This window comes from Mastigoproctus giganteus, chromosome 3 (genome assembly GCF_048544385.1).
Source record: "Mastigoproctus giganteus isolate SK-2022 chromosome 3, ASM4854438v1, whole genome shotgun sequence".
NCBI lineage: Eukaryota > Metazoa > Arthropoda > Arachnida > Uropygi > Thelyphonidae > Mastigoproctus > Mastigoproctus giganteus.
In genome coordinates this window covers 194617605-194644066 of record NC_143577.1, presented here as the reverse complement: position 1 = coordinate 194644066, position 26462 = coordinate 194617605, and the positions used below count along the sequence as shown (strand labels likewise).

The window sequence follows — 26462 nt, the reverse complement described above, 5'->3', positions numbered from 1 at the left end:
TCTGCCATTTCATGCTCCCAGTCTTTGGATGCTGACCAAGTTTTCTTGTGCAGGGAATATAGACGCTGCATCCTTAAACTGTACTTCCCTGATCCTTCTCTTCGAAGCTCTCCCTAATGCCGCAAGCCAGCAATATGATATGAAGATGGCTTACTAACTTTTCAGTTTTTCCACCTATATATTTTGTACCATTGTATATAATTGCAATTATACTTAATTGAGCTGTATATCCTTTTATTCATCCACTTAATTTATTTCCCTTACATACAGTATTACTGTTAACCTGTGGCCGTGAAGGGCAATATTGCAATGTATCCATTTGTATTTCTTATTGCAATAAAGGCTTATCTAAATAAGCCTGTATCATTTCTAATGAGACACAGGTAGATAAGATCTTGCCGCTCATCTAATGCCTACCCTATATGCTACTCAAAATGTGAAGGTTAAGGCTTCGTCTAGTTTTTCATAGATTTACTTAAATGGGGTTGTTTCTTCAGAATGATAGCCCACTTGATGTATATGCATAGTAAAAGTTGAGCTAGGTCGGGTAGTTTTGTTGGTTGAATGCAGATTAAATTTTTAAGGTAGATCTTTTCCGTAGTAGAAAAATTCTCACGTGCGGCCTTTCAGACGCTATAAAGCTATTCAAAGAATGGAGTTTATAACCAATTTTAAACTTTAGACATTTGATTGATACAATACTAAACGCAAGTTTTCCCCAAACAAGATGCGAGGAGTGTATGGATAACCCTTACCAGTCGTCGTAGGGTAACTAAAATCTACTGGTGGTTCAGCATATGATTTATGTAGGCATCCTGAAGATTTATGTATACCGAACTACTAGCAAATGTCAGTTATCTGATCCTTTTACTTCAACAAAATTTATTAAGTGTTTAACTAAATTAAGCAAATTATAATTGCTTAACGCTTTTTTTTTTTCAGGCTCGACAAACCCCAAATGATCAAAAATGTGACTTTCTCCAAGTCTCTCACTGTTAAAGGATCGGTTAATGCCAGAACAGTAAACAACATTAACTTTGCAAAAGATGTGGTAACGAAGAGTACAAACCAAGTCATAACAGGTAAGATGAGTGGATTTTTTACCATGTAGTCACTAATTGAAGTTTTGCCACTCAAGCAAAATTCGTTCATAGTTCTGTTTCTTTTAAAAAACTTCGGATTCCGATATCCTTGAGCAACTTGCTTTCCTGACTTAAAACATCCTTTGAACTGGGTTAATCTGCTCCAGAGAATGAGCCCACCAGACTACCTCTTGCGTTATTTGGTTTAACTAGCTTAAAAGTAACTTAGATGTTTTGATGACTACTTAATTTTCTTATCGAAAATTCCTTTGTATCATGCCAAGTCTCTTGCCGAAAAAACTAGCTTTAAACGTTTCTATTAGCCATGCCTTCCAGAGTTTTTGTATTGCTGCTAATCGCGCAGCATGAAGCCAGCTGAAGAAGTCATAGCTGTTATTAGCTATCATTCTACAACGTCATAAGTTTTTTCAACTTATTTTTGATATAAATATTAAAATCCGGTGAAGTGACTTCTCACAATATACTTTAAAGGCAGATGCAACTTTCACTGATTCCATTAGAATCTGGCTCAGAGGGCCTTCAGTGATGTACCATTCTGAAGGTACAGCAGCCTTAATCGGGTTAATACCAGACTTCACAATCAGGAACTTATGCCAATAGCAAAGTACTAAATTTTACCTAGTTCTTCAGTAAAAATAAATAGCTTGCGATATCTTGCTCAAGTGGAAGTCTTCACTTAAATGTTAAGTATGCATTTTTGAGTTTTCTGTTCCAAACCGAACGTAATCTGAACTTTGATTTCTTGCAGGACCCCTATGGTTCTCATCTCCACTAAATATCATGGGTAATCTCACCGTAGACGGATTCCTAAATGGCATAAATATCAGCAATATTGTAACCCTATACGCCGATCACGAAATTACTAAGTGGAAGAACTTCCGCAATCTCTCTGTAGATCGTCTCCAGGCTGAGACAGTCGACAACGTTGACATTACTGCACTGAGCAAAATGGCAATGTCCCTTACTAGAAACCAAACAATTTCTGGTACAAGTGTTTTTGAAAACTTAAAGACTACAGATATTATATGCGGAGGTAAGATCAATGACGTAGATCTGCAAGAACTCAGTTCTAATGTGGTTAGAACTGATGTGGCAACAGTTATCTCTGGCAAGAAGATTTTCCTAGACGATGTTAAAATGGAAAAGGATTTGGTTCTATATGGCACTATCAATGGATTACACATCCCGCAGGATCTATTAACACCAGACACTGATCAAGAAGTTACTGGTAAAAAACACTTCATTACCATGACTATTGCTGATGCACATGTAGAAGGGCTGGTTAATGGACTCAAGTTACCTGATGATATCGTAACTTTGACAAGAAACGAGAAGATTGGTTCTAAGAGGTTCCGTAATGGAATTCATGTGCTTAAAAATGTGATAGTTGGTGGAACCGTAGACGAAGTAGACATATCTCAGTTTGCACAAGATGCCGTGAAAATAACTTCAAAGGCCTTACGCGGCGAGATAATTGGTAAGCTAACAGTACGGAACTTATTCGTTAGCGGCTTCATGAATGGACTTGTCCCCGATGATATCCTAAGTGATATTGTCTTGAAGGGTGAAACTGCAGCTATTACTGGAAAGAAATACTTCTTTGGAGAGGTCACTGTACATTCTATGACGCTAGGAGGACTCATTTCTGGGTATGATATACGAAATGACTTCATGTTCGTTTCTGGAGACCAGATAATCGGAGGTAAGTTAACTTGTCATCCTGATGCTTGATCTTGATATTATTAATCATGAAAATATCCATTGCTAACAAATCCTTGTTTCTTTCAGGAAACAAGACATTCCGTTCTTCATTGAACATTTCAGGAAATCTTACTATCGGTAAGATTATTTTTAAACATTTAAGTTCTTTTAAATAGTATTTTTATAACATATCTAGCAAGCTATCCATTGCTAGACAAGTATATCTGATGTCCCGCAAAATGAAGTTCAATATTACAAAATGAACATCCTGGATTGATAAAATTTCGAATATCATACAATGCAGTGATTAGTATGCTGTTCCAGGGCAAGCTTCCACCAATTACAGAACGAAGTTGCCTCTTCCTACGCTTGCCCTCTTTCGTTCTCTTTTCCGTTCCATTTATAGATTTGATCAGTCTTGTTGCTCATTTTCTAAAACTTTTTTAAAAATGTCGCAACTTCTTTAAACACCACTAAATCCTTGGTTTTAACCATTTGAACCTCTATTCATACGTGGAGCACTAAATTTCAACTCCATGTACTCTTCAAGCGTACAAAACACGTTTACACTACCCCACAAACACCTTATTCTCCAAACTTATTCAACATTTCAAAGATCCATGACGCGTCATGAGAAATGAACTATAGAAGTCTGCCTGAAACCATCTAAAACATTCTTTCTTACATCTGGTAAATCTTGTTTCCTTTATTCGAAGTCTCCCATCGACTTTGCCAAATCTCTCAACTTGTTCCTCACTTCTCCCGCTTCATATCTTCTGGATTTTGCTCTTTCCAGCAGCCCATATGGTTTCAGTCATTATCTTTTTTTTTTTCTTTTGATAAAACTAATTTCTCTGCTAATATTTGAACTAACTTGAATCAATGCATAACTGGTCGGCCTAACCTACTATTCGGAGTGGAATATCTTTAAAGTGTCAGGATATCGTGCTGCTTTTCGTTTTTTATAAAACGAAGTTGAAGTCACTAGGGCAAACTAAATTCCTTTGCCCCTTTTTAGGGGCACTAAAGCACTAATGAACCAAAAACTACTTGGCTTTCTTAAATAACGGCTTGTAGGCAGAAATGCTCCAATTAACTACAGTATGTAGTAGTAGTGGCACATGATGCAAGAAAGAAAGTGTAGGAGCTTATGCAGCATCAGCCAAAAAAAAAAATCATCACACCATTCCCTCCAAATGCCTGTCCAGTTCCTCCTTAAATTTATTTAACCTATCAACTTCCACAACGACAGATGGAAGTTTGTTCCAGCAATTAACCACCCGCTGGCTAAAGGCAAATTTCCGCACATCTATTCTACATCTATCCTTTCTTAATTTGAACTTATGTCCCCGTAGGTTCGTAATCTGAACAAGTGGAAGGATCCCATCAGAATTCAGCGTGCTCAACCCATTCAAGGCCTTATAGACCTCAATCAGATCACCGCGCAGGTGCCTAGTCTCCAGCCACTGCAATTTGCAGAACTTAAGCCTCTCTTGGTAAGAGAATCCCTTCATTCCACTCACCAATCGTGTTGCTCTTCTCTGTACACGCTCAAGCAAATCTACATCCTTCCTAAAATGAGGCCTCCAGACTTGTACGCAATACTCAAGGCGTGGCCTGACCATTGCCTTATACAGAGGGACAATCACCTCCTTTTCCCTGCTAGCAAAATTCCTATATATCATTGACAAAACCCCATGACCTGCCCTAGCAGCCTGTCTGCATTGCTCAGAAAACTTCATATCTGACTGCACAATTACTCCAAGGTCTTTTTCATTTTCTACCACCTTAAGTGTAGTACCACACAGTTGGTACGTTTCTCTGGGGTTACTTCTACCCATATGCAGTACTTTGCATTTGTCAAGGTTGAACTTCAGTTGCCACTTCTTAGCCCATCTGCCCAAATTATCTAGATCCTGTTGCAGTAGCACACTGCCATTACTGTCATTAACAACCCTGCCAACCTTTGTGTCATCTGCAAACTTCGACATTAAGCCTGATATACCTTCATCAATATCATTGATAAATACACAAAACAACAGTGGACCCAACACCGAACCCTGTGGGACTCCACTAATAACATTAGTCCACGAAGAGCAGCACCCATTGATTACCACCCTCTGTCTTCTCCCACTTAACCATCCTTTTATCCATTGTAGCAACTTACCCTTAATACCATTGTGCTCCAATTTGTACAGTAGTCTTCCATGCGCAACAGTGTCAAAAGCTTTCCTGAAATCCAAGTATATGATATCAAAATTATTTTTCGCATCCAGTTCCTTTGTGACCACATCATAATAACCAATCAAATTTGTCAGACAAGACTTTCCCTTAACAAACCCATGCTGTGTTTGAATTATTGCTGCAGTCTTGTCTAGATGATCCTGCAATGCATCTTTAACCAGTGACTCCATTATTTTACCCGGAACAGAAGTTAAACTAACTGGTCTGTAATTACTCGTGTCACCCTTCGATCCACCTTTGTGAATTGGGGACACATTTGCACATCTCCAGTCCATGGGAACCTCCCCTGAGTCCAAGGATGCTCTCATAATTATGGCTAAGGGTTTGCTTAGTTGCTTTGCCGCCTCCTTTAAAATAACTGGATAGATCCCATCCACCCCAGGTGCCTTTCTTATGTTTAACTTCAACAATTTCTCCTCCACTTTGTTGATGGGAACCGCTCTTTCTGAAAGAAACTCACTAACTGCACTGAATCTGCCACTTGGATCAAACTATGTTACTTATGCAACTGATCCCTGTATATCAGGAGGAGGTGCAAGGCCACCGAAATATTTTCCCGAAGTGAGTTTTAACTTAGATCGAACTAAAATCTGAAATGCAATTTAATTGTTAACGTGGCGCTAACAATATCCTGTCTAACCTTGCATATTCTCTTACAGCTAATGGTGTTATAGATGGTGTCAACATAAGGGAGTTTCTCAATAACAGCATTCCTCTTGCTTTCGACAGCGTCCTAGATAGTTCAGCTTACTTCACTAACCTGCTTGAAGTGGGTAGCTTAGAAGTAAGAGGCAAAATAAATAGTCTAGCTATCCCCAATGACATAGTTCTACATTCCGTACCTCAAAAAATGGTCAAGAAGACTTTCTTGCATGGATTGTCTGCTTCTTCAGTTAACATTCAAGGAAATGTAACCGTTCGGGATTCTATCGACGGAGTTCAGCTAAACGAATTTATCAGCCAACGAGCAACGTTGTCAGGCGACCAGGAATTTGAAGGAGACATGGTACTTGCTGGGCACGTTGAAGCAGGTAGAGTCGTAGTGAATGGTTTGATAAACGGATGGAGTTCTCATGACTTTGATGCCATCATGTCTCTCTCAAAGCCGCAAGTAATAACCGGATCAAAGACATTTGAAGGTAAGATTCTTTCTATATCTCCCTAATATAATCAAGAATCTGAAATATTAATTGAATTGTACATCAGGCATCTTTCTTTTCATATAAGATGCCTATTTTAACCCGTGAAAATAGTTTTTGATGGAATTCATTTAAGGATTCTCTGCTTAAACATTAACTTGCGTTTCTTTTAGCTGATATAAGCTTAGTCCATCTATGTATAAACCTTGGCTTGCCATCACTGCTGCTAGTTCAAACTGAACACATCCTCAGATTCTTTCTAACAGATTCTGTTGCCAGTTCTGTATACATAAGTCCTTGCACATGGTGCAACCCTGACGTAAAAGGCTCGTGTGCTGAAATATGTCGGTTTTAAAGAAGTTATTTAGCAATTTCGATAATTAAACTAACTTTTTGGAGCGACAGTTTTTTAACGTTGATAAACTATTTCCTAGGTACACTTAAGTCATTAAAAGCAACCAACTTCTTGTAGTGGCACTTAACTTAAATGTGGTAGCAGACTAAATGACGCACCGGATAATGGGGAAGGCAGCAGGCTGGATTAATTCCAAAGCCTCGTGAAGCAATAGTTATCTGGTCTTTGGTTGCAGTCTTCTGGAAACGTTCTTTGCACGTATATGAAAAACTTTAATCATGCTGTTGAAGCCTGTACATTTCATAAGTAGTGCTACCTCGTTCTAAGTTGCTTAAGGCACTACCACATTGCACTCAAAGAAATGTGGCTCAAGCCGTTTTTTATCGTATGATGTGAGCAATACCAGTTTTATCGTGGCCGTGAGGTCCAACCGGAGAGTACTGTACCATCGTAATATCCAAGCCCGAGGGGATTCGAACTCACGACCTTTGGGTGGCCAGGCAGGCACTTTACCCACCCGGCTAGCCCGGTCGGCTTCACGCCGCTGACTATTTAATACGATTAATGATTGTATTTATCACTTATTGTAACCTCTGACCTGGTGGTCGTGCCAGAATATAAATAAGTGCTAATTTAATCAAGTGTTTCAGACATGTGCCGCAATGCATCACTTCCTCAAAGAATTTGAGAACTAACACAGCTGAACAAACTCCTTTAATAACTTGATTAAACTGCAGTCTCTTATCTAGGTTTAACTTTTCTTTTCCAGGCAGTGTCCATTTCTTAAGCAATACCACAACCCGTTCTATCAACGGATTTAACTTTGGAGAACTGAACAAGCAAGCTATAAAACTGAATGAGGACAGCGTTTTCAAGAGGCGATTTACATTTGAGAACATCATTATTAATGGCAACTTAACTGTTGGGTTGGTGAATAATATAAACTTAACAGATCTGGATCAAAATGCCTTGAAGATTGAAGGAGATCAGATTGTTAGAGGCGTCACCATCTTTGAGAATGGCTTCCACGTTGATAACGACATAGAAGCGAAATTCGTCAACGGAATGAAACTGAAGTCCAAAATACTAACCAAGAGAGGTGAACAAAATATTACAGGTAAGTGGATCAGTGGGTATATATTGACAATTCTATAATAATTGTTCGGATTTTAAATTCAAACTGATTATTAATCGTTTATCTTCGCAGGTATCTATACCTTCAATAATCTCCACATTCAGGAAGATGTTATCGTTGAGAACAACGTAAATGGCGTGAACTTATCGGAATTCTATGAAGGCGTAGCAAGGCTTGACCGAGAAAATGTAATCCATGGAAGCCTAGTTTTTACGGGCAATGTTCATGTGTCTGGGAAACTTCAGGTGACTGGCGCTATTAATGATATCAACTGGCAGGAAACCAGTACACCCGCCCCACATTACAATGAAGATGTAGTCTTGAAAGGCCCGGTTGAGGTGTATGGAAACGTGGAGTTCGACATGGTCAACGGAATAAAATTTGAAGACTTCCTTCAGGATATAGTATACATATATGGTGACCATGTGAGTAAAGTGGTTCAGTTCTCTTTTCGGCTAATCTAATATAAATTTTAGACTAAAACCATGGACAGATCCGCAAGAGCATTAAACGCTTTTTATAATATATAACTAATTGCAATGAACAAGTTTCTCATCCTTTGGTAGAGAATTAAATTCGCCCCAGATGCCTTTTGCTGATCACAATATTCGAGTAACACCTGTCCGCTTAAGTATAACAGTTCAACTGCTCGCAGTTGATGATAAACTTAAATTTCATTCGATTTTATGTACGAAAGAGCAAATTTGAACTTGCTTTGTAGTGGAGTTAGAGCAAAATAACGCTTCTAACGACATAGAAACAAAATGGTCAAGTCATGCAATTCATATATGCAACTTATCTAATTATTAATCGTAATACTGACCTTCACTTCAAATTCGAAAACTGATCGAAGATTTCTTAGACCGGTCAAATGAAAATACAGTATTCAAGTACTTTGCTTTAGGCACAGTAGCAAATATTTTCAGCACTACACCGAAATGCTTACGCAGTAGCAAAGGTTGAAATGCTAATGCAACGTTTTAACGGTGCGCATTCTTGAATGACTGATGCTTTCAACCATGCTTATTTTTTAATAAAACCCAATAAATTTCGTTAATGATTAACGAAATCCTAAATTGTTCGAATTAACTTCTCACTAGCTATAAGAAGTCTAAATTGGGATCTAGTTAACTTTGTATTTTAATGACAAACTGTCCATCCGATGCACTTCCAGAAAAGTGCAACTGCGCTATTTCTGGAAAGCGAACAGACCCTAGATGTCCTTGACGTAGATAGTTCTCAATATGAACTAATTTTGCGATAAGCTCAAGAAATTACGTCAACGCATGGTACTTGTAACTCCACTTATTCTTTCTTTGGTTTCCTAGACAAGTTTCTAGAAGAAACAAAGCGCCTAATTAGGCCATGTTGTGGAAAACCCATTAATTCCTTCCGTAATTAATTTCAAGCTTGTCTTCCGGATATGAGAATACAGTGATTATAAACCACTGTACCGCATCAATAAGTCTATTCATTATGCAACTGAATGCTTATTAAAGGACAAGACACTTAATTTTTGGAACCACTTTTACTTTAAGTAAAAGTGGCTACACAATCGAAGAACGAAACTGAAGGGGCTGGAAGAAATTCCAGGAACTGGATTCATCTTAGAGCGGTCGTTCTTGCGCCCTAAACTTTTCTTTTTAGTTTAATTATAGTCTGTGGCACCTCAAGCATTAATTCTTTACCGTTCTTTCGCATGTGATTTGGTGGTAATTTAACTATGACCTTTTGGTTGATCATACCAGTTTTATTGTAATCTTTGACATTTTTTTTCCGTTAGTGTTAGACACTACAGAGCTGCGCATAATTGTTGTTCCTAAATGGCACTTGCTACCAGACTTGAGTAGGAAGTAAATGGAAATCGTATTTTTCCTTTGTACTGTCAGGTATTTATAGATTTCATTAATTTCCCCTCAGCTTTTAAAGATTCTTAAGCTGCAAATTACTGAGTAACGCAGCTTATTTTGGTTAATGTCTGTGTCCATAAATCTACATGGATCAATTGGCTACCTCTGCCAAGAGGTACACGGGTAAAGCTAACCTTTGATACTTTGCAGCTGGAGTAGTTTAACAGATTAAGCTGTTGGGGCTTTCCCCGTCTGCTCACTAAACTATACGAAAACCACGTCTGGGATATTTTGAGCAATCTTAAATCCTGAGAAACTTTGAATGGCAATACAATTCCCTTTTTTAGGAAAAGAAATTGGCTCAGATTGAGTTTGAGTCTTCTCGCAGCTGGTATCAATAATTAAAGCTGAATTGCATCGGTTGTCTGAGCTCTCATCTTAAGCAATGAGTTATTCAGAAAGCCTTTGTGCTTCGACATTTTCACTAACGCCACTTCACTGTTTTTGAATGCATGGTCTTCCAGACCAACTGTTTAATTATAGTTCTCGGTACTGCATTCCCATAAAGTTCCATCCGTCTATGTAGACTTGTCTGTCCTCTCATACTTACACTAAAATTCAAAGTAACTCTGTATTAAATTGTAGTCAAGCTTTATTAAAGTGGGCTCAACTTTTTCACTTAATGCCCCCAGCATCGGTGGGTGATGGATCCAGACTTATCCGGACATGCTTATATAGATTTAGTAAGAACAATGATCTTCCAACTCCCCAGAACATAAAGGGGCGTACTTGGGAGAGAAATTTCAGGGTGGATAGATGTCCGGCAACCGAATCTCTTGCCCACATTGCTCAAGTGTCATAGGAGGACATTCGTATCCAACGTCATGATGCTATGGTTAGCATTTTAGAGAATAGTTTAAGTCAAAGGATGGATTGTTAAGGAGCCACGTAACACCCAAGGAGTCCCAAAATCGGACCTTCTGTGTTTTGGATGGCTCCCTGTTCCTTCTGGACGTGTTGCTTTTTGGATCGGGCTATGACTCAGCCTGTCACCGGTTGAAGTCTAGGTAGACGGTAATATGACAGTAATAGCAGCAGTTTAAAACGATGGAAGAGAAATTTGGAATTAAATCCTTTTGTCTTATACATGGGTCTGGTGCAGAACATCTGCAGCCCTTTTAAGATCTGTTGGGTTGACTGCATTAGCCCTGAAGGTCATATCAGTCTTGTCCCCTCCAGGGGACATACAGCTACTGGGAGCTCATCTGCGAATAACCACCATGATAGTGTGATGCTCTGTTATGTGGCTTGAATTGTTAGGTGTATTATTTGGTCGACCAAAGCCTTTGTAAATAAAATATGGGAATGTAGTAATAAAACTACAGAAACTTGAGTATAATTTCAATTATGCAAATTCGAACTAATTGGTTTGCATAAAGCTAATTTATTTCAAATAGAAGTGGCTTCTACCGAAGCTTCAACTTTTGCCATTTTACAAATCAACGTTGGAACACTTGACATAGATATATCATCTGGATAACAAACCCCCATTTCAATCAACTCGCTGTTGAAATGAATAATGTCTTTGGGGCTTTTAGAAGTAAATCTGTTCTATTACACACCCCGGTTTTTCTGATCTTAAATCCTTCGCTGTAAAACTATTCACATGTCAATATTCTTCAGCAGGTTGTGACTGCTCGGACAGAATTTAGTGACGTCGTGGCCATGGACGTAAAGGTTGACCATCTCCAGTTAGGACTAATTAATGAAGTAGATCTTGTGGAGTTAAGAGACAAAGCACTCTTCTTAAATGAGGATACTGAAATATGGGGTAAGTTTTTTTAACTTAACTGAATTGTCCTATCAGTGGAATATTATAACTAAAACTGAATGCGCCTTTAATATTACTTTCATCTTCCAGATAAGATGACTTTCTCGGATGGTATAATAGTGGAGGGAGACTTAATTGCTGAAAAAATCAATGGTCTTAAACTTGACGATGTCATCACTGTCGAATGTAAAAATGGAGGTAAGTTCTCTTTGCTAGAACTAAGTTGCAGAAGTTAAGATATTGGAGGAATGTTTATTACATTCCTTATCTAGGATGTGCGTAACATCCTAAATAAATTCAAATCTACTACATATTAAGAGATTGCTGTTGGCAGAATTCAGTAGATCTAAATGATCTCTTTCCAATGAATAGTGTTCTATTTCTTGATTGAGAAATTCCATCAAATATCTATCTTTACATTTAGGAAACATGTAATGCATGAGAAAATGAATTAACTCTAATCGTTTGTACTGCAAAAAATAGCAACTCTGTATAGGAGTAAATCTTACTTCAGTTGGTATTAAGCCTAATAAAAGCCAGGATTTACAAACTATTGCGACATATGTAGGGCGGCACCAGAACGAGAGTTCAACTCGTGTTACACTGAATTTACAGGACTCTAAAATAGCCAGAAGTGTGCAATTGTCTTAGTTTAGTTGTTTCTATCGCTTTTAGGACTTTTGGCCAAGATCAAAATTTAGTCTAGTTGTTTCTGGCTACCTTGCCATCAGAATGCGATTACCTGGAAAGCCTGCTCAATGCAGTCTACCACGAGGCGAGACATAAGCCTGGACCATGGCGGATCACAATCTGGTACTGAATGCCTCAAGTTTGGATTATTCTTAAACTCCGCATCCAATGGTAGTCCAAACCCAGGCTTCGGCAAAATTCTATCACAGAAGAAATCCCATTGGAAAAATATGGAATTTAAGTAAAATATACCATTCACAGCACTTAATGCTTCCATAGTTCGATTCTCGTACAAGAAGTACTCTTACTTGAGTTCCAGGGATTCTCAATGGGAATGTCGACGCCAACAACCCATCCCATTCTTTCCGTTGTACACAAGTCACTTATGCATTCCGTGAATGCATAATACTTAACGGACAATGGACAGTCCCACTTAATGTCTTACACAATTTTAAATAATTATTCTGTCTAGTAATGTGAAATTTTTTAATTTTAACATTTTTTCTATTGCGATTTTTCATTTTTTTGAACAAGAGTGGGCCGCTAATTCGACCTTGCTTTAGTCGTCACTTGAATGTCGTTTTTGTTCCAGATTCACTCCAGTCCATTACGGGAACCAAAACATTCACCAATATGTTCTTGGAATCGGATTTTGATGTAGAAGGATTTGTCAACGGCTATAAACTCGCTGAGTTAGCGAATGATACATTGATGCTTCATGGTGACCAGACTATTACAGGAACGAAACAGATATTAGTAAGTATGAGGATGTTTCATATCGACAAGTAAGCTTTTAAATTTTGAAACTAAAATAAGTAATACTCCCTACAATGGTTGTTTGCTTTTAGTAAAGCTCTAACCTCGGGTCTTGTTCTATCACAGCCAACACTAGCATTAGCTTGAATTAAGTCTAGGAGAATCTTTTGGATATTCGTAATTGTGCCGAACTTTAACCTAAGCACAAGAATTAGTGCTCAACTCCGAATAGCTTATTTAACTTTAATTTGGCTCTCTTGAAACTGTCTTCCTCCTACAGTTCGGAGCTTAGTCAATTGGCTAAAATCCTTGTTCAAATCTAATGGTTTTAGGGTGCATAAATGAACTGCAGTTTTTCTCTAATGTAATTCTGTCAGTTCTGATTCTCATGCAGAGTGGCCGGCAGGTACTGCAAATGTAAGATTCGGACATTTGACGAGAGCCGGTTCATTGCAGATTCGGAAAAACCATTGCCTATCTTCGTAACTAATCACCACCATAAATTTTTATCGCAAATCTAAACTGACAAATTTTAAGCCAGCTTTCTGTAGCTGAATACAGCTGTCTCTTCTATAGGTTGAACGTTCTGCCCAACGCAATATCAAGGAGCAACCTTTCTAATACAATAGCTCATCCTAATCTGTGTATAGTATTAATCTTCCACGATCTTTGTCTAAAAGTTCTTTTTTGTGAGACGTTCGGTAGTCTAATCTTTTACAGTAGCATTTGTTTTGAGTCCTTCCTAACATGCTGAATATTCTCAGCTTAACTTAATCCTGTGCCCTCGCCTGATATAGATATCTATGCTAGTCAGCTTGCGCATGCCTGAAATTCAGTTCTTTTTATTACCATTTGTAGTGCCTTGATTATACTATGTGTAATAGTCACTGCTCCTATTCTGAGCAGTTCCATGCTGGAAACAGTCATCCTTCCTAATCATTGGAGCTCAACTTAAGCTGATCAAATAAGTCGGCACATCTGAATGTACTTTCATTTGCAGGGTCACGTGCAAGTCCTTCGAAATGCAATCGTTGGAACAGTTAACAAACGGAATCCTGAAGACTGGGTGACTCTAAACACCGACCAGGACATAAAGGCTAACCTTCATTTTGTTGACAGTGTTCACTTTGACAACGATTTCGATGTCCGAGGTAAGCAAATTGCATGCAAATAAACTAAAGCAGTTTAACCTTTTCGAACAAGTACCTTCGGAATACCACTTGGTTTTAAATCAACCTTCATGTTCTAAGGCGGTGAAACTCGTTAATCTTAGTTGAACCTGTCATTACACTATTTAAGTTTAGGAATACGACTTAAACACTTCAGATTTTTAAATATGTATATATAACAAATATGCGCCACCAATATGATGGGCTACAATCTTTAACTTTCTTCTGCAGGTAAGATCAGTGGAGAAACGCTGGGTCCAGCTTCAGAAATAGTGTACCTCGATACGGATCAGACAATCGACCAGCCTTTCACCTTTGGGGACGTTATTGCTGCTTATGATGTAATGGTGAATAGTACAGTCAACGGTGTTGATCTGGACCTCTTCGCGCTGGATGTGTTCTCATTTTGGTCAGCTGTGGAACTTAAAGAAGAAAGTATGAAAGAGACAGTTGCTAATCATTGCAACCTTATCAAATATTTGCACGAGTCTTTAGAAGGTAAGACTTGGTCTCGATTAGTTCTAAACTAACTTCCAAAAGTAGAATTTTGTTCCTCAACGTAAACTTGATTCAAATTTCGCTTCTGATGCGTACATAATTTCATGAATTTAAATACCACCTATTTTCTTCCGTAAGATGTTTCGGCTAATCATGTTGGCGCCTCCGTGGGCAGGAGCAGCAGTGCGTAGCCCTCTTCTTGATTAGACCAGAGTTTGAGATCGTGACCACCAAATACGGAGGATGCGGAAAGGTCAGGAATGACCACCGCATATCCCCGGAGCAATATGGCCTTAGTTGCTAATGCTCCTAAAAACCAAATAACAATAACAGCTAATTATGTTATTTTGGAAGTTGTATATGCTCTATGAACGTTTAATTTTGCTGCAGTATCCAAATGAAGATGGCCTTCAGTTTGGTCTCTCTTAAACACGGGTTCCAGATTTGATATCTTAAATTACCTTTATCGCCGTGCCGCTTTTATCCCAAACACTTAATTTTACCATGGATAACTGATCTTTGTAACGTAGGAAATCCTTTCATCCCTCCACTTTGTTGTGGTACCATGAGGTATATCAATGGAGGGATGTAAATTATTTACAGTGCTAAAACTTCTAAGTTTGAACTTTTTTATTTGTTCATTAATTTTCTGAACAAAACTTGGCCTTGTTTACTATTCTTCCTCGTATGGGATAATGCCTCCTTTCTATAAGCCAGGTTTTAGATTGTTAATCCCTTGAAATCTGTACGTGGCAAGCAGTTTAGTTTATATAACAGTTATTTCAAATGAAATTGTGTGTGTTAATACCTTTTTTCAATTTCAGTTGACTATACATAACGCTTTTCTTCCCCCTCTTGTTAGATTCCTATTTCGTCCTGGATAGATTCGTCTTTCACCAGAGGCTATCGAACAATAGTTGCGATGAAATCCATGAAAAGATAAACTACTTCAGCGTAGCGAATACAGAAGTAAATGAGGCGGCAAAGTACAACTTCTACTGGAACGAATACAACCAGTTATTCGAACAGTCCTTTGGATACATCAGTGAATCGATTCACTCGAAGCAACTTCCATTTCAACTGAAGTATGACAGGTTTATAGTAGTTTTTCGCAGTCTGGAAACAGGTAGGTGTCGGTTACATCCTGAAACCCATGTTTTCATTTATTCTTATACGAAACTATTCTAGTTTCCCAACGTAGAATTGAGGTTTGCTTGCATATCTGAATATTTATTCAATAAATTACATTGGTCCTGACACGGCATTCATATGCTAGGACAACAAAGGTTATAAGACAGCATACATAGTCTTAAAATATAGAGCTTAACATTTTTAAAAGTTAAGCTTAATTGGTTATTTAACTTATTCTTGTATTGAATAAGTTAATAGATATGCAAATCATAGCCTATAAGTTCATTAGGCGTTGGTACTTTAAGAATTATAGCTGGCATCGGTTTCTTTAAAAACTTATCGTCGTAGGATTGCGAAGATAATGTCCACGTTGACAAATTTGAGTGTTGGGTGCATGTCTACATGCACCCAGTCAGCCCAGCTGATGACGTATCTGCGCTCTCTGGTCTGCTAGTTGTAGGTTGGTTGAGTCTATGTATGTCTGAAGAATCGATCCTTCCCGTTAAGTTCAGCAGGGCGCCTATGTCCCTGGTGGTAATTATAAACATCCATGGGATTGTTCCAAAAGTTGAGGGCAGGTTTTCTTGGAGATGGGGGTTCCCCAGCTATTTGGTGGGCCCATGTGAAATCGGAGGCATAAAGAGCAACCGGGGTTGCAACTCTGCAAACTAGTCAAAATACGTACAACCGGGGTTGTATGTATTGTGACTAGTTTTATATTGCGAAATGCAACCGGTTCTTGTCAAACAGTCCAAAGGGAAGCAAGTGATTTTATTTCTTTAAAATGCTCAAGTTTCTATACTTAAGGATGCTATGCAAGGGAATTTTTTTGCTTGTTATGTAGGATGGCTCTTAAACGTCAATTAAATTGTGTACTAATCTATATTATGAGCGTTCTGTAAAATGGACAGAAGTGAGTGCTATGTCCGCGTTGTCTTGTTTTATTATTTATGGTCAGTATCGCGACTGTTGACATACCAGCAATATACTCATTCTGCCGGATAATGAAAGATTTCGCATAGCTAAAACCAGAATTACTCCGGTATTGTCAATTTTATCTGACAATGACCATGTTTCTGTTTTTTAGCTTTTTAAAATCAATAAACGTTTTTGGTCGTATATAATTTACATTTATTGATTTTTATCTTTTATATATTTTGACATGGTGACCTAACTAATTAGGTCACTGAAAGCTTAATTTTTTATGACCTGGTCTTGGCGCATTATAGCCTTAGTTGCTAATGCGCCAATAAAATCTAAACCAACCAACTCCGGTATCAGTTCATTTATTGAACTGAGACAAGAGTAATGAAGCTAGTTACTGTACCAAGTGTATCCCTCTTGAAAGCATAATGTAGTCGCCAATTTATACTAACGTAAATGCTAAGAACTAGACATTCCAGTTAGCTATGCAGGGGAGACTAATTTTCTAAATCTTAAACCTGGACTTGAACCAACTTGTTCGTAGCACAAGTACTAATCACTCTTAAGTGATTCTATTAATAGCATTCCTCTTTTATGGGTATATCTTAACTGAGAGAAGCGGTTGATACACAACTAAAATGTGAAAGCTTTAAGCTTTGCGTGAAGTTTATGTAAGCACACTTGAATGAAAGTAATAACGAAATATTTCTAGCTGAAATCAAGTTTATTCTTTTGCCATTGTGCATCTCATACCTAAAGCACATTGCACTTTTAATGCCTCATTGTCAGTCTGATGGAGCCGCATTACATTAAGTGAAACTTAAATCCGCTCAAGTTTTTGGAGCACTCATAAAGAGCTTGCATTTTTTACTAAATCTACTTTCATAAGCGAAGCTTTTAGGCATACTGTAATGCCCAAAATTTCATTACAGATGTCTACGTGATGTGCAACGGAAGCCTGCTCGCTACGGTAACCAGCGAAGCAAGAGACATTGCTGTGGTGGTGCTGAACGATGGTGTAACAGCTATTTTGGCTGTCCTTCATGATACTAGTATCTACGTGTATTCCATATCGCCGATGGATGAACGACCCGCTCGTCAGTCAAGTGTAATGCATGTTGACAGCTTCATCGTAGCGAAAGGTAAGCAAGAATCTGAAATCCCTCGTACCGTCTGACCAAACAACTTAATGCCAAACTTCTTCCTTCAGCACTTTATTTTCGGTCACTTTTTATTAAATCCTATGGCCGTTATGTTTTTAATAGTATTTTAAATCTTACAGAAAGATTTAAGTGAAATTTCTTTACCCTAATGCATAAAGATAGTACGGTCTGCAGTCCCGAAATTCCTTACTCCTAACAATACAGCAACCATTAGCAGTTTAGGAAGTTAAAGGGATTAAATAATACTTATGCCTAGAAATAATTAAGAATGGTAGGTGAAGTCCCAGAAATTTTTCTGGGATCAGAGTAAGCGAATTTGACATTTAAATGGCAGTACATGGATCACTAGATCCTAAATGAACCAAGTTAAGTTTTTTATTAACTTGTTCCACTGGTTAGGTGTCTTAACTAATATTTATAAATGTCCCTAAATTTTAAAATTTGGATAATATTTAACTGATACCCCATAAGATTAAACTAGGAAGATTAAAGTACTAACCTGTGAATAGGCTCAGCTGTGCATTTGTATAGTCATAACTTTGCAGAATAAAAGAAGCTAGTTTAACTTTTCTTCCAGAATCGACAGCAATCGATGTCTTTCAAGCAGATGACGTATATATCGCAGTCTCGTGCAAGTTCCCGCCACCTTATGGCCAAGGATCATCAGTCTTATTCCGATGGGAGCAGAGAGAATACTTTGAATCCGTGCAGAAGATAAATGCCCCTGCCAGCAACGACGTTATTCACTTCCAATACAGAGAGCGCCATTACCTGGCTTTCGCTGATGCAATGCTCGTTCACGAAGTCCTGGAACCAAATACCATTCGGGTGAGCATTACAGCTTGGGAAAAATGATCTAAATGACTTCGCTCCTCTTGTACAGTTCTTTAATACGGATAAACGAAATTAAACCTGATTTTAATCATAAAGGGAAATTGCTAATAGTTAGGTTCGTAGCTTGACTGCAGAGCTCGATTCTTCGAGCTCTGCAGTCAAACCTATTTATGGAAGGCTAATCTTTACCCTTCCATAACCGGCGTTTCCAAAATGTAAGTTTTTGGTTTTTTCTGCCACCTGTTCATATGGAATAACTTTTTTCTACATTGAAGTCGACTAAAGAAACATCAGCTTACTTCATGCCGAGGGCTTACTCCTGAATTATGGAGTTTTTCCAACGTCCTTTTAATGATAACTTGAGTTTCTGCAGTAAGTAACATCCATCAGAAATTCAATTTTTGAAAATAACTCGTGAAAAGTAATTGGTCTGTTAATATTCAGTTGACTTATTGCCACTGACCCATATTTCAGCTTCTGGATTATGAATCTTTCTCTTAGCGCTTTCGAAACTAAATTTTAACTTGGTTTATTATACCATAAAACTTTCCAGTTCTAATCGTACATGAGATTTCGATATCTTCTTGAAGTATAAAGATTTTCTTAAGAAATGTTTAATTCTTGTACATCATGAGAAAGTAATTTCCTTCAATTGTTTATGTGAAATTCACTTGCTTCAACATTGTGCAAAAGTTGGTATTGATTATCTCTGGGCTAATAAATCAGCACTAATCCTTACAGGCGATCTCGAAAGACCAGAGGCAAGAAATCTGGACAAATGATCCTCATTCATATTTTTTCAATGTACCAGACTCGCATCGATAAGTAGTCTGGATTAAAAAATGTTAGTTAAATTTAACATGCAAACTGTTATTGTAGACTTCTTTCCGATACAATTAGTATGTTCAACTTTCTGCGGAAAATTCCAAATTTGGCCACCATTTGGTCAAATATTACAGCTTATTTTGGAATCCTTTGACATAAATCGTTAATATGCTAAACTTTTCCATTTTCCTGGTTTCATCAGGAACTTTAACGTAACTTCTTTAGTAGCTGACTCGCCGAGATTGTATGCTTGAAGAAATTCGACATTAAAGTTGGGAAAGCAATAGTCCCTACGAGTGTTTGACCCTAATTTAGCTCTATCGATTATGGCGGTTTATCCAGTTTTAAGTTGGCCTCTTAAGAGTACATCTTTAGTTAAACATTATCGGAGTTTAACTGTTAAACACAAATTTCTATTCAGCTAATGTAGCCTCTTTTTATAAAAGTTATTCTGAACTTGCAGGTCTATCAAGAGACTGGCTCGCCAGACATTCCCTTCAAGCTCATACAAAAACTTCCATTCGACAATGGCAAACACTTGGCCACCTTCAGCTTCGGAAATCTTCCCGACTTCTACCTTGTCGCTACCAACAGTTCAGTTGTGCAGATATTCCGTTTTGAGGGAGCAAGTGGATTTAGAACGAGTCTTGCCCTATACGTCAAGGATGCAGTAAAGAGCATGCCATTAAAGATAAACGATGAGCTCTTTCTTATGGTTGCACAAGGATCGGAAGCAAAGGAGTCAATAGTCTTCAGAGGAATTCCGAAAGGTGAGTGAAGCTCTTCTACTTCGGAAGTCTTTAGTAAATGTTCAGTCTATTAGTGTCTGAATAACTGGTCATTCGATTAGTAAAAGTTCATGAATTTCGAGAAAATCACGAAGAGCAAATCTTCATGAAGACTTTTCCTAGTAGTGAAAGTTTCCTGCCTGTAATTCATATTGCATGAACACTAATTGCGATGGTGTTTAAAATTCTTTTTAAACCGGCATTAAAATTTTACATTTCCAGGCTTAAATTCTGAGGTACCCTCCTCAGAACATAAGGGAAGCTGAGTCTCTTATATCTGACATTTAACTCATTCTGTTTTAATGAGCATAGTTAGCACTCTTGCTCGAAATAGGTATAGAAATATTTCGTTTTTCTAAAATGTTTCTCTACGTTTAATCTAATAACTTGCCAAAATCGGCCAGTAGCTAGTGTTAAGAATCTGAGCTGAATTCAGTTTAGAACCAAATTTTCTTGAATTATCCCACTTGAATCCCACGTAAGATTCTTCAATCTTACGAAGATCTACGTAAGATTCTTCAATCTTACGAAGATCTTCGTAAGATTCTTCAATCTTACGAAGATCTACGTAAGATTCTTCAATCTTACGAAGATCTTCGTAAGATTCTTCAATCTTACGAAGATCTTCGTAAGATTCTTCAATCTTACGAAGATCTTCGTAAGATTCTTCAATCTTACGAAGATCTTCGTAAGATTCTTCAATCTTACGAAGATTCTTCGTAAGATTCTTCAATCTTACGAAGATTCTTCGTAAGATTCTTCAATCTTACGAAGATTCTTCGTAAGATTCTTCAATCTTACGAAGATTCTTCGTAAGATTCTTCAATCTTACGAAGATTCTTCGTAAGATTCTTCAATCTTACGAAGATTCTTCGTAAGATTCTTCAATCTTACGAAGATTCTTCGTAAGATTCTTCAATCTTACGAAGATTCTTCGTAAGATTCTTCAATCTTACGAAGATCTACGTAAGATTCTTCAATCTTACGAAGATCTTCGTAAGATTCTTCAATCTTACGAAGATCTACGTAAGATTCTTCAATCTTACGAAGATCTTCGTAAGATTCTTCAATCTTACGAAGATCTTCGTAAGATTCTTCAATCTTACGAAGATCTACGTAAGATTCTTCAATCTTACGAAGATCTTCGTAAGATTCTTCAATCTTACGAAGATCTTCGTAAGATTCTTCAATCTTACGAAGATCTTCGTAAGATTCTTCAATCTTACGAAGATCTTCGTAAGATTCTTCAATCTTACGAAGATTCTTCGTAAGATTCTTCAATCTTACGAAGATTCTTCGTAAGATTCTTCAATCTTACGAAGATTCTTCGTAAGATTCTTCAATCTTACGAAGATTCTTCGTAAGATTCTTCAATCTTACGAAGATTCTTCGTAAGATTCTTCAATCTTACGAAGATTCTTCGTAAGATTCTTCAATCTTACGAAGATTCTTCGTAAGATTCTTCAATCTTACGAAGATTCTTCGTAAGATTCTTCAATCTTACGAAGATTCTTCGTAAGATTCTTCAATCTTACGAAGATTCTTCGTAAGATTCTTCAATCTTACGAAGATTCTTCGTAAGATTCTTCAATCTTACGAAGATTCTTCGTAAGATTCTTCAATCTTACGAAGATTCTTCGTAAGATTCTTCAATCTTACGAAGATTCTTCGTAAGATTCTTCAATCTTACGAAGATTCTTCGTAAGATTCTTCAATCTTACGAAGATTCTTCGTAAGATTCTTCAATCTTACGAAGATTCTTCGTAAGATTCTTCAATCTTACGAAGATTCTTCGTAAGATTCTTCAATCTTACGAAGATTCTTCGTAAGATTCTTCAATCTTACGAAGATTCTTCGTAAGATTCTTCAATCTTACGAAGATTCTTCGTAAGATTCTTCAATCTTACGAAGATTCTTCGTAAGATTCTTCAATCTTACGAAGATTCTTCGTAAGATTCTTCAATCTTACGAAGATTCTTCGTAAGATTCTTCAATCTTACGAAGATTCTTCGTAAGATTCTTCAATCTTACGAAGATTCTTCGTAAGATTCTTCAATCTTACGAAGATTCTTCGTAAGATTCTTCAATCTTACGAAGATTCTTCGTAAGATTCTTCAATCTTACGAAGATTCTTCGTAAGATTCTTCAATCTTACGAAGATTCTTCGTAAGATTCTTCAATCTTACGAAGATTCTTCGTAAGATTCTTCAATCTTACGAAGATTCTTCAATCTTACGAAGATTCTTCAATCTTACGAAGATTCTTCAATCTTACGAAGATTCTTCAATCTTACGAAGATTCTTCAATCTTACGAAGATTCTTCAATCTTACGAAGATTCTTCAATCTTACGAAGATTCTTCAATCTTACGAAGATTCTTCAATCTTACGAAGATTCTTCAATCTTACGAAGATTCTTCAATCTTACGAAGATTCTTCGTAAGATTCTTCAATCTTACGAAGATTCTTCGTAAGATTCTTCAATCTTACGAAGATTCTTCGTAAGATTCTTCAATCTTACGAAGATTCTTCGTAAGATTCTTCAATCTTACGAAGATTCTTCGTAAGATTCTTCAATCTTACGAAGATTCTTCGTAAGATTGAAGATTATAGCACAAAGGTTTTTTGTGGTAGCTTTTTAAATGGAATGCTTCTAAGGTTATTTCACCAAATTTAATTCTATATACTAAAACAGATCTTGACCATATTCGATGATAATCTAATGCTCTGTGGCACTTTTTGAATTTGAAACAATCAAACTTGATGTATCATCACTTGCTACTAACTTACTGGTCAGTTTCCAGTACAACTTGGCAACAATTGTAGCGTAATTTCCATAATTTGGTAATGGATGTTAAATAAGCAGCCAAATTCAACCTTGTATGCTATCGATCTAATTTAATTAAGATATTTCAAATTTAAGTTATTGATTAATGCGTTTCTTTTTTTCAGGTTCTCGACTACATCCAAGACAGCTTAGTCCTTGCCTATGACTCAAGGAATCCTATTAAGTTTAATTTGTTGTATATTGGCTAATAACGAAATGTTTGTTGATTTAAGTTGTTGTAACGTTTTTATTTATTAATAAACCCAACCATATTATTTTTATTTGAGAAATTTTTTAAAAACACTATTCCACAAGCAATGAGATTAAACCGTCCCAATGGCATTTTTACGACTGGTCGGGAACTCGTGTGCTTCTCTTAAAGATTCTTTTACTGAGATTCTCAGAACAGTACTATTAAATTAATGATCTCCAAAGCATAAAGAAAATTTAGTAAACAAGTATTGTACTGTTTGAACCTTAATCCCAGGCGCGATTACGAAGTGACTGACCAATCCCGACACTTTCGCCACCGCTTCTGGCTAGTCACTTAACATCTCGTGCAATTTAAGAACTATGAATCGCTACAAGGGCACAAGGCTACACCCTATCTTAGAACTGAATAAACGCTGGTAGCAAATCCACACGTCTGTGCAGCAACCTAGTAGGCGAATGTTTAACCACTGCAGCACAACTCTTCGTTAAAAATTTCGAGGTCCATTTAACCCCGAAAGATGTCGTTTATTAAACTTTCTGGGTCGTACAGTAGTTATTTAACGCCATGGAATCCGGTACTACAGGCCCATTTAACTACAAAAATTTAGTAGCTTTTAGATTGCTTTACTTTCAATATTTAACGATATTGAAGGCATACTTCAAACAGGCTACTAGGACAACTCAAGAGGGTTTTTCATCAATATAAAAGAACTTAGTCAGCAACGAAGTGACCATGCTATTTTATAAAGCAATGGTGAGACCGCATTTTGAGAACTGCATACGGGTCGGGCAGTCCTCCATCTCATCCTTTAAGGATGGAGATCTGTTGGAATGGGTGCAAAGGAAAAGATCTACTCGCAGGCACAAGGTTCTCTTACCAAGAAAGCTTCACTTCTGAAAGTTATATTTGGGAAACTAGACCCCTGCAAGGAGACATGATTTGAAGCGTTTAAGGCTTTAATGGATTAAGTAAACTAAATGATGACAGACGTCTTTCTCAGATCACACACTGGGATATATTGAATAATGGCTGCAGAATAGATGTGCGAAAACTTGCTTTCACTCAATCCCATTTGGTGTGTATTTCCGCCTGTTGTGAAACGGTTCATAGCACCTTTGTAGCAAAATATTGCTACAAAGGTGCTATGAATATCAAAAAGACGTGTATATATGTTTTATTGACTACGAGAAAGCCTTCGTTCAGTAGACCACGACCGCCTAATTGACCGACTGAGAAAACTTGGGCTTGAAAACAATGATATCAACTTTATTACAACTCTCTACTGGAATCAAACAACCCGGCTTCGCTATGACAACGACCTGACAGACCCAATTCCAATAAAAAAAAAGGCGTCCGGCAAGGCTGTCCATTATCTCCCATTCTTTTTAACATCTATTCGGAAATGATCTTCGACCAAACACTGGCTGACAAGAACATCGGCATAAAAGTTAACGGACACTACATCAATAACTTAAGATATGCCGATGACACAGCACTAATAGCGGATTCAGAACAAGATTTACAGACCATCTTGAACGAAGTGGACATAGAAAGCCAAGCATGGGGGCTACGAATCAACAAAAAGAAAACAAAGGTGATGAAGGTCAGCAGGACTGCAAGCAAAATCACGATCAAACTAAACAACGAAAAATTAGAGCAAATACACCGCTTCAAGTATCTCGGAGTACTCATTGATGACCAGCTGAACCATGAGGCCGAAATCAAAAGCAGAATTGAACATGCCAGGCAGGCATTCACCAAATGGAGAACTCTCCTCACCGACAGAAGCTTGAACATCATGCTCAAATTACGCACATTGAAATGCTACATCTGGCCAATACTCTACGGTGTAGAAACCTGGACTCTAACATCAGCCACTACAAAAAAGCTCCAGGCCTTCGAAATGTGGCTCTACCGAAGAATGCTGAAAATTCCGTGGACAGCCAAGATAACCAATGCACAGGTCCTGCAGGACATGCACACGGAACGGGACCTGCTCAAAACCATCATCAGCAGGAAATGCAAATACCTAGGTCACATCGCTAGGAACCAACAAAAATATCGCCTACTACCACTCCTCCTGGAGGGAAAGATCGAAGGCAAGAAACGCCCAGGCAGGCCGAAAATGGCATGGCTAGATAACATCAACACCTGGCTTCACATGACAACAGCACAAATTCTACACGCAGCGCTAGACAGAGAACAATATCAAAACGAAGTCGCAAACGCCATTCGGCAGCATTAAAGAAGTGAAACGGGTAGTTTGAATAAGTTAGATTAGACAAATTATTAAAGCGATGGATGGAATGGGTTTTTACTGTAGATGCTCGTTTCCGTGCATAATCTGGTACTTTTAATAAATTAACTGAGAAATTAAGGCAAAGTTGAGTGGAAGCTCAGTCACATTGAAAAAGCGTTCCCCATGGGCAAGTAGACATTTGTGCAACGGGATGGGTGGTAAATTTTTCCTGCACTGTTGGAAATGACATTTTCCAAAATATGGATGACTAATTTTCCTTCTAATTGAATTCAGATGTAATTAATCTCTTGTAAAGTTCATTTCGGGGGGACTTAATTCGGTAATTCCTTCCAGTTGGTATCTCATCCTGTAGGAAATTAACAACCTGCCCATATTTCATTTATCGGCACCTACAAGTTAGGAATAAACTGTTGCCACCTCCCTTTGAAGTAAAACTTCAAATACTATACACATAAACCATTAATGAAACCCATACAACACGGGAAGCTCCTATCAAAGTTCGGTAAAATCATTACTGTACCGGATAACTACAGTTCAATTTTAAAATTCTGTTAACCATAATTTCGGAGGCAAAGGCCTTTTTTGGTAAAGAAGCAATATTTACTTGTAGTGTCACCTAATCCTTAGATTCTCTGTAATCCCTATGGGGAAAATTTATTCCTTCAATCTTAAGCTTTGCGATGCAAAATTGTTCCCGAATATTAACTGTTTGGTTCCTTTTTACTTTCTCGCCCTGCAAGTTAATTACAATATTCCTATCGAATACTGTTCTTCAGGAATTTATGCATTTTGTTGAATTAAACTGGAAGAATCGGAGTCCCCAATCCCATTAATTTCATCTGCAAACTTATTTACTATATTTAAATTATACAACTTTATCCCTATACGGCAGTATATGCTAGAAAAGGATTAAATAAGTAAAAATCTGAATAAAAAATTTCACAGCAGAGTTGAACAATAAATTAAGCACACTGTATTTACAACAGTAAAATAAATGACTATTGATGAAGCTGCTCAGAGACATCAG

The 26462-nt window shown here is 37.5% G+C and overlaps 1 protein-coding gene across 1 annotated transcript in view; it reads left to right on the top strand.

The window, feature by feature from the left end:
* LOC150088542 (uncharacterized) overlaps positions 1–23242 on the top strand; it is a 37306-nt gene extending 14064 nt beyond the window's left edge. The window contains exons 10-25 of the mRNA XM_090370224.1: positions 943–1082; positions 1852–2805; positions 2892–2942; positions 5708–6187; positions 7312–7659; positions 7750–8102; positions 11214–11358; positions 11449–11556; positions 12641–12804; positions 13805–13955; positions 14205–14471; positions 15334–15597; positions 17459–17668; positions 18267–18517; positions 19812–20118; positions 23087–23242. Of these exons, the coding sequence (XP_090226350.1) occupies positions 943–1082; positions 1852–2805; positions 2892–2942; positions 5708–6187; positions 7312–7659; positions 7750–8102; positions 11214–11358; positions 11449–11556; positions 12641–12804; positions 13805–13955; positions 14205–14471; positions 15334–15597; positions 17459–17668; positions 18267–18517; positions 19812–20118; positions 23087–23127 (4234 nt within the window). The 3' untranslated portion in view covers positions 23128–23242. The remainder of the gene's footprint in view (positions 1–942; positions 1083–1851; positions 2806–2891; positions 2943–5707; positions 6188–7311; positions 7660–7749; positions 8103–11213; positions 11359–11448; positions 11557–12640; positions 12805–13804; positions 13956–14204; positions 14472–15333; positions 15598–17458; positions 17669–18266; positions 18518–19811; positions 20119–23086) is intronic.
* Positions 23243–26462: the final 3220 nt, after the last annotated feature.